The sequence below is a fragment of the Nicotiana sylvestris genome, chromosome 2 (assembly GCF_000393655.2).
Source record: "Nicotiana sylvestris chromosome 2, ASM39365v2, whole genome shotgun sequence".
Classification (NCBI taxonomy): domain Eukaryota; kingdom Viridiplantae; phylum Streptophyta; class Magnoliopsida; order Solanales; family Solanaceae; genus Nicotiana; species Nicotiana sylvestris.
In genome coordinates, this window is record NC_091058.1 from 8,832,963 (window position 1) to 8,842,152 (window position 9,190).

The 9,190-nt window shown below is 38.5% G+C and overlaps 2 protein-coding genes across 2 annotated transcripts; both read left to right on the forward strand.

The window, feature by feature from the left end:
• Positions 1–6,378: 6,378 nt before the first annotated feature.
• Positions 6,379–6,789, forward strand: LOC138882314 (uncharacterized). The gene has a single exon (XM_070162913.1). It carries the CDS (start codon positions 6,379–6,381, stop codon positions 6,787–6,789), a length of 411 nt encoding a protein of 136 aa, XP_070019014.1.
• Positions 6,790–6,878: 89 nt separating this feature from the next.
• On the forward strand, positions 6,879–7,946 carry LOC138882316 (uncharacterized). The gene is made up of 2 exons (XM_070162914.1): positions 6,879–7,076; positions 7,377–7,946. Exons 1-2 carry the CDS (start codon positions 6,879–6,881, stop codon positions 7,944–7,946), a joined length of 768 nt encoding a protein of 255 aa, XP_070019015.1.
• The last annotated feature ends 1,244 nt before the right edge of the window (positions 7,947–9,190 follow it).

Below are 9,190 nucleotides of genomic sequence, written 5' to 3' on the forward strand. Positions count from 1 at the left end.
CAGAATGGGTCCAGAACTGGACTGACACTTCACACAACCAGTAATCTCAAACAAGACTCAGGATAAGTCAATATGGAACAAGCACCTCCAGACTAGTTGAGAATCAAGACAAAGATGAGAAAAATGCAGTTCCTTTTTTTGTGTTATGCCTCTCTTTGTTCTATTTTTGTCCGTGTGTTTTCAGACAACTCTCTTTTCCTGTTTTCTTATCAAATCCCTCTTCTATCAGTGTAATCCCCTCCCTTTATTATCAATCTCTGTCTGTGTGTGTGTGTGTGTGTGTGTATCAAAATCTTTGTATCTATCAATCTCCCTCTCTCTGTGTATTACTCTAATATCAAATGGTATCCCTTTTCCTCCTCTATCCCCTTCTATCAGCTCTCTTTCCCCAGAAAATCCTCACTGTGTGTGGTTTTTTTTCTTTTACAGCCCTCAAGGTCCAGTCTGTCTCCCCCTTTTTTTCTGTGCATCTCCTCCCCTTTTATAAACCTCAAAACTATCTTTTTTAACAGCCTTTTTTCAGAATACCCCAGTCCCTCCCATGTGCATTTCCATTTCAGATTCCCATTAGTTATTTAAGTATTAACAAAATCCCCCCATGATATTCCCTGACAGTCTTACTCTTTTAAGTGAGGTTTAATACTTCTTAAACTAAAGTAGAGCATGGGCAGCAGGGGTGTGCTTTGACAGCACATGCTGTCAAACTATTTTTAATTCAAAAGGGGCCTTTGTGCAGGAACCAGGCTGTGCACAATGCACATGCTGTGCACAAGTGCACAATGCACATGCTGTGCACAAGTGCACATGCCCTCAATTCAGATTGCAGCTTAACAATCTATCCTTTTATTTTCAGATTCAAATACAACTATAAATGACCCTACTTGATTCTTACTTTTGATTCAAACAAAGTTGCAGCAGGCAAAATGTTCAATCGTTAACATTCGAACTACTGAAATTAACTGACGACATTTGTCGACTCGACTATATTAGTTATAACATACACAATCGTAGCCAAAAATCAGACATTTAAACAGTATTGATACATGGTTCGTATTATACTGACTAAGCAGGAATACACTCGAGGAGTCAAACTAGTCAGTCCGAACTCGAAAATCAGCTACTTGCACAAACAAATACATAATGCCTTATCAGAATAGGAGGGGGGAATTTAAACAAACAGAGGTTCAGGCGAAGTAGTTGAAGCACAGTTGATAGAGGTCAAAGATATAAACAGAAAACGAACGGACCCTTACAACAACCAAACAAACCAAAAACAACTAAGAAAAGAAAGAAAACTCACCTTTAAACCGCAAAAGATCGAAACCTTAACTCGGACTTGGTCAGGCCTTTCTTAAGGCTGAATGGACTTTAAACGAAGTGTTTCTCAGACGAGAAACACTTTGATTAAAGTCCATTAGACCTTAAACTCTTCGGTTGAACCAGTGACGGGGGAACACCAAATTTCCAAAACTCAGATCTGGGATTCATGCCTCCCTGATCAGATTCGGACCAAACCAAGTATGGTTTGGTCACGAGGGGGGTCTGGGGAGTGTCTGGTATGAAACTGGGTTTAAACTGAGTAGATCGAGTTTTGACTCGAATCTTCAAATGAAGATTCGAGGACCTGGGGGGTGATTCGAACTAAACGGTTAACAGGTCTATGTTCAGGGTGGTGAGGGGGTTCCTATGGTGTTCATGGCGAGGTCATCGGCGTTCATGCCGCCGGGATTAATGGCGAGGGATAAGGGGGCGGCTAGGGTTTTGTGGGGAAGGAGGTGAAGACGGAAGCTGGGGTATTGGATAGGGGGGCAGGGTGCGGTATGAGGCTTATATATGGAATGGGGGATTGATTACAACCGTCGGATGCGACGAGATGGACGGCTTGGATCTGAAGGCTTAAACGAAACGTCGTCGTTTGGCTCGGTAGGGGTCAGAATTGGTTCGGGTAACGGGTCGGGTAGTGGAATTACGGGTGAAAGATCTGGACCGTTGGATCGGCTTGATTTCAACGGTGGTGATGGGTTGGCATCGAAACGACGTAGCTTTGGTGTTAAACTACGTCGTTTCATGGCCTGGGGGTGGGCTGTTTGGACTGGTGGCTTGGGCTGTCCGTTTGGGCTGAGTTCGTTGGGCCAATTTTAACAAATTGGCCCAAGTCCGGAAGGGGTCTTTCCTTTCCCTTTTTTTCTTTATTTTTATTTTTTATTTCTTTTTCTTATTTATTTTAAAACAAAACTAAGCCAAAAATCAAATTAAAATTAAATACACACTCAAATACAATTATTTGCACACATACTAAAATATTTCAAAACAGGTAAGGTCAAACCAAATAAAATTACGGACGAAAATGCCTAATCACGATTTTCTATTTAACGACCGGAATACGGTTTGAATTATGCAGGACACATATTTTTGAATTTTATTTTAATAAAGTAAATAAATAAAAATGGGCCAAAGTCATAAATAAATCAAAGGTGCCGCACAGAAAACCGAAATTGTACAGCGGGGCCAATTATATATTTTTTATTTCTTTTTGGAGCGATTGTCGCGTGAAGCAAAAATCACGTGCTCACAAGACACATTTTAGTTAACATTGTTAAGATTTGGATTTGGGTCACATGAAATGCACACCCGAGTTTAAGAAAGTAAATTAATAAAATAACGCGCCTAAAGCAACTACGCATTGGCAGCGTTGCGGGGGCCATGGAAAATTTGCTAAGTGGCGTGCCTCGATTTCTAAGGATCAAAACAAGATTAATTACACGAGGGCCATGCACTTGAGATTTTGTTTGGCATGGAACTCAATTCCAATTTTAAAGGGAATTCAAACTAAATCATAGAGGGGCATAAACTATTTGTGTCGCCTAATATAGCGCACTTCCATTAACTAAAGTGATTAGCTAATTAACTAGAAGCATAGGGAATTCGTAAAAAAACAAGCTTACTTCAGCGGGTGTTGACACTAACATTTAAAGGGATCAGCGTATAAAGAAAGGCCAATTGTTTGAAAACAATCTGGGCTCATGAAGATCAGCGGCAAATTTTCTTAAAGCAGAACCGCATAGGGCCCAAATGGACCATTATCCTGTCTCCAAGTGAACCCAGAATATGGGCCCAAGCTAAGCCCAAATTTCACGGGTGGGTATATACCCCCAAACCTACGAACCAAGGATCAAATCCTTTGCCTCACACCCGGCACAAACGAATCAATGGATCCTGAATAAAGCTCTAACGATGAATCAGCACATTATGATAAGGTAAATGCAAGATTTTGAAATTTCGACCCTAATGACATGTTGTATATCCTTTTGAAACGTTTCTACGGAAATAGATACCTGGGATTCAAACCTACTAATTAGTCATTATCATGCCACACTCAATACATAACCAACTTAAATATGCGATGAACATTGAACATTGCTACATACTAATCATGAACATGGAATTCAAACATTAACTTAAACAAATTTAAACCAAACCATCATGATATGCCCTAACTGATTTGAAGCATTCACGTCCTTCAAATGTTTAAATACAAGGTCCTTCGACTTAATTACAGAACTACATGATGAACTAGAAGCCTAAAACATACTTTTGAAGATGAAACATAAGAGTATCAACACAGTGGAATGGACAACCATGAAAAAAAGCTTAAATTATCACAAAGACAGGGAAAAACTCTATTTGAACAAAGACTGATATTCAGTAAAAGTGAGATTCATTCTTAGATCTTCCACTTTGGTTACATGTTTTCAGATTTGAACTCCATATGTCACATAAAAAGCCAAGGAAATACCTAAAAAGCCAAACAAACAGAAAATGGGGAATCAGCCTTGGACAGTAGCAGTCAGAAGCTAACCCAGACTTAACAATCAACAATCAGCAGTGAAATCAGCTTGTGAAACTAATGGAACAGTAACCACCCAATAGAATTCAACCCAAAACTTTCATAAATCCAAATCTAAACCATTTCAATCTCGGAGAGAATCAGAAAATATTTCAGTGATTGAAAACTTCAAAACTCAAAGCAGAGAAATCAATGGAACAAATTTTTTTAGATTTTTAGCCGTTGGTATTTTTCAGAATTTTTACCTCTCTCCTCTCTCGTCTTCCTTGAATATCAAGGTAGAGTGCCTTTATAGGCAAGGCATTTAGGGCTGCCTAAAATAATTCAATTTTGCACTTAGAACCTTTTGAAATTTTGGTTTTTGCTCAGAAATCCTTAGTGTAAAATTCAGAACTTCAGTTAAGTCCCCACCCCAGCTTCCAAGAAGCTTCCTAATTTAATTATTCAGAGATTCCCTTAACCTAAATTCCCAAAATATCCCCCAGGACCCTGTTATTTACCATTTGAAACCAAACGGGTATGGGTCACATTGGCCCAATGGTTAAACCAAACATGGGTTCAATTCTGACCTAATACCCTAAACCAAACCCTTGGAGTGAAGTCTGAAATTGATTCAGAACCCGGACAACAAAATGAATTGAACCAGATCGAGCAAATTATGACAACGATAAGAAAACAACTAAACAATTTCACAAAACTTAAAACCTAATAAGTTAAGCTAAATGCTAAACAAACGAGGTGAAATCAGAAATTATCAAGCCGTTGACAACAGACCAAGCAAAAATCAAGGAATAAGCCTGGTAAAGAAAACTGGAAAAGCAGAACTCACCGACTCAGGCTTGAATTTGCGACTAAACTTCCGATTTAAACCTCCAAATAATGTCAATCGCTTGTTCTTTGTCAAGAACAAGAGAATAACATTATTTTGTGATAAAACCGGCCCTGAATACTTATAAAAACTTGAGAAATGACCTTGCATGTGTAGATTTGGCTTTGGCTTCTAGGGCTCGAACCTTAGATTTAAGAATCGAGAATTTCTAGCAAGTTTCAAGGGAAATGGAGTGAAGGTTTGGAATGAGGGGATGAAGGGGGTTGTAGGATGTTATTTTGGGTCGATTTGGGACCGACGTCGCTGGCTAAGAGCGGTGGAAGCTGAGGGCGGCGATTTAGGGTTTTAGATTCGGTCTCTGAAGAAAGGAGACGAGAGAAATGAGACGGGGGGGATGCAAGGGTTCAGACAGTTTTATACTGTCAATACCCACAGTTCCCAACCGTTGGATTTGAAGTAAATCAACGGCTGGGATTCAGCCAAAGTAAAACAGGGTCGTTTGGGTTATGGATGGGGTTGTTTGGGTTATGGACGGGGCAAACCGGGTTGGAGCGGGTTTGGGCCGGTTTTGGGGGTAATTTGGACGGGTATTGGAGGAACAAATGGTTTGGGCTTGTGGAAATTGAAAGAACTTGGCCCAAGTCAGGCTTTCCCTCTTTTGTTTCCTTTTTTTTCAATTTTCTAATTAATTTAATTTTAATATTTTTTTTATTTTAAAAATAAAACTAAATTAATTCCTAATCCCATTATGCTATCACATTAAATTAATTAACTCTAATTAACAATTAACAACAATTAATCAAATTAAAGTAAAAACTACCAAAGTTTAACAATTAAAATTAAAAGTGCAAAAATAACTATTTTTGTGATTTTTCCAGTTCTTATAAAATAACTAATTTACTGCTTAATTCAAAAAATATAAAATTAAATCCTAAATGCAAATGCAACATATTTTTATATTTTTCATTAATTAAATAAAATAAACGTGCATAGACAAATGCAAACAATTGACGGAAAGTGCCACAAAACTTCACAAAATTGCAAACAATGGAAAAAAATTATTTTGTTTTGAATTTGTGGGAGTAATTCATATAGGGAAAAAATTACGTGCTCACACCATGTTCATGCTTTGGATCCTTATCCAAAATTTTAAATTAATCCACCACTAGTTATTAGTTAACTAGGTAGTATCCCGTTACCCGGTAATTAACCAATTTCCCGCATGATTGAGAATTATTCTCACTTTCTTAAAATAGTACCACTTTTAATATACTTTATACACCTTACTATCATGGCCATGGGGTACCTTGTATGGTACTAAACCATAAATACCATGTATTTTAGCTCGGGCCATATATTTTTTCCAACAAGCTAAATTTGGACGAAAATTTATTTTCTTTGACTTGCTTCCTCTATCACCTTCACGAATTTACTCATCACTTGTTTGAAATAGCATAATCCTTATAATATCCAAATAATCTTTTCCTTGGACTGATGTCAATTACCTTACGACAAATTCAACGTAAAATATTGTAGGGTGCAACATTGTCGTAACTTATTACTGCGAAGTGTAACATCATTGTAATATATTACTGCAGAGCATAACATCGACGTAATACTGTGGGGCGTAATAGACTGGGAGCTAACTGAAGAACTACCTGATGAGGATGCAATGGTTGTTGAAGTTCAACCTCCATAGAAGATGTACTTTGATGGTGCTGCACATCGTGGAGGAGCTGGTGCTGGTGTAGTATTTGTCACTTCCCAAGGTGAAGTCTTGCCATACTCTTTCACCTTGACACAACTTTGTTCCAACAATGTTATTGAGTATCAAGCATTAATACTTGGGCTTGAAATGACCGTTGATATGAAGCAATTGCAATTGCAAGTCTTTGGTGACTCCCAGTTAGTGGTCAATCAACTTTTAGGTAGTTACGAGGTTAAGAAGCCTGAACTACGCCCATATTATGATTACGCTAAAAAGTTAATAGGGTGGCTCGGTGATGTGACTATTCAGCATGTGCCAAAGAAAGAAAATAAGAAGGCTGATGTGTTAGCTGCCCTAGCTTCGTCATTAGCCCTGCCTGATCAAGCACAAGTTACTATCTGCTAAAAATGGGTAGTACCGCCGCCAAATGAGGCTGAAGGTGAAGAAAATGAACTCAATCAACTTGTCGTTATTTCTGAAGTCGAGAAAAAAGAATGGCGACAACCCATTATCGACTATTGTGCTATGGGATACTTCCAAAAAATAGGTGGAGAAGAACTGAAATCTGTCGTCGTGCACCTCGCTTCCTTTACTACAAAGATACCCTATACAGAAGATCATTCGAGGGAGTACTCTTGCGATGCTTAGGGGAAGATGAAGCACTCCAAGATTTGCAAGAAGCACATTCTGGGGTATGTGGGTCACACCAGTATGGACCAAAGCTCCACTTCCATATAAAAAGGATGGGATATTATTGGCCAACGATGGTAAAAGATTGCTTGGACTATGCTCGAAGATGCAAGGCTTGTCAATTCCATGCGAATTGTATTCATCAACCTCCTGAAGTGTTACACCCGACTGTTGCATCCTAACCATCTGACGCTTGGGGATTGGATGTTGTTGGACCACTGCCAAAGTCCTCTGGTGGGCACCTATACATATTGGCTGCAACTGACTACTTCTCAAAATAAGCTGAAGTTATTGCTCTTAAGGAAGTAAAGAAGGAAAATGTTGCAAGTTTCATCCGAGTAAACATTATTTATCGCTTTGGCATTCCTCGTTGCATAATAATGGATAATGGAAAGCCATTCGATAATAGGCTGATGAACAAGATTTTTGATCTCTTTGGCTTCAAGCAACGTAACTCTTCAATGTACAATGTCGCTGCCAATGGTCTAGCTGAGGCATTCAACAAGACTCTATGCAACTTTTTAAAGAAAGTCGTCTCCAAATCCAAACGAGATGGGAATGACCTTATAGAAGAATCTCTATGGGCATATAGGATGACTCACCGCACACCAACTCAGGTGACTCCTTATTCACTCGTTTATGGAGTCGAAACCTTCTTGCCACTTGAGCGTCAAATACCTTCGTTACGATTGACCATTCAAGAAGGGATCACTGATGAAGAAAATGCTCGACTACGATTAGCAGAGTTGAAGGCTCTTGATGAGAAGAGGTTGGAAGCTCAACAAAGTTTTGAATGTTATCAAGCTCGATTATCTCGCGCCTTTAATAAAAGAGTTCGCCTTCAAGTATTGAATGTTATACAAGTTGGTTGATGCAAATGGCATGAGAATCGGCCCTATCAATGGCAAGTTTTTAAAGAAGTATTATCCTTGAAGTTGCCACGCTCCTTGACGCATGAGCCTAAACTGCATGTTGCTACACTCCTGGCCCGTATGAGTCTAAACTGTGTACGGCCCCTACAAAAAAAAGGATCCAACTAGGTTTAAAACTTCGAAAGAGGCATCCTAGGAAAAGGTTAGGACATACAAAAATAAAAATAAAAAAATCACCCAGTCTGAACTACGGTATGACTTGATCTTCTTCACCGAGATACGTAGGCAGCTTAGAGTTTCATTCTAAGTTCAGTCGCATAAGTTCAAAAGATACATATTGCCCCAATTGTTGTTCGAATGAAGTATGAAGGAATGTAAGATCAAGCTGAAATGTCATCCTCCTGCTGAACTTTGATCTCATTTGATTTAAAGGGGGCAACCCGCCATGGTAAATTGATATCTTCAATAGGCCAATTTTAAGAGGATATTAAATATTTGCATTGAAGTCTAGGGATTCTCTATGTCTTCAGGTTCGCCAAACCTTCAAGTTCGTTGGTCTCCAAGTCCTCCCTCTACATAAAAAAAAGGGAAGAGAAGAAAGGCGTCAAAAGGAAACACAAGTATAAGGAAAAGATTGCTTGGCACAACGTTCATATTCAGTGAGACTTGAACTCAAGATATTCGTGAGAATATAGCTCTTTAATTTCGATTGATGTCAAGTAAGACATCTTCCGATCTCGAGGCTTCCATACCAAGATATGAATTTTTTGTGAGACTGCACAAATCTGGAATTGATAGCGTGGTGCAATATAGAGTTGATTTCAAAATATTATCTAGGATGATTCTGAAGTTGTTTGATTGAGAATTCTAGATATGTTCTATATCTTGAAGTCTAGTTTTTAAGAAATCAAACGGTTCATAATTTCGACCTTCCTACACCAAGATATGAATTTTTTGGTGAGATTGCGCAAATCTGGAATTGATAGCATGGTGCAATGTAAAGTTGATTTCAAAATATTATCTGGGACGATTCCAAAGTTGTTTGATTAAGAATATTGGATATGTTCTAGATCTTAAGTCTAGTTTTCTTGAAATCAAACAGTTTGCAATTTCGATATTTCTACACCAAGATATGAATTTTTTGGTGAGACTGCGCAAATCCAGAATTGATAGCGTGGTGCAATATAAAGTTGAATTTAAAATATTGGGATGATTCTGAAGTTGTTAGATTGAGAATTTTGAAT

Coding starts and splice junctions, on each gene's coding strand:
- LOC138882314 (XM_070162913.1), top strand. CDS start 6,379: ATGTACTTTGATGGTGCTGCACATCGTGGAGGAGCTGGTGCTGGTGTA.
- LOC138882316 (XM_070162914.1), top strand. CDS start 6,879: ATGGCGACAACCCATTATCGACTATTGTGCTATGGGATACTTCCAAAA. Junction 7,077..7,376: donor TGCAAGAAGCACATTCTGGG/GTATGTGGGTCA, acceptor ATTGCTCTTAAG/GAAGTAAAGAAGGAAAATGT.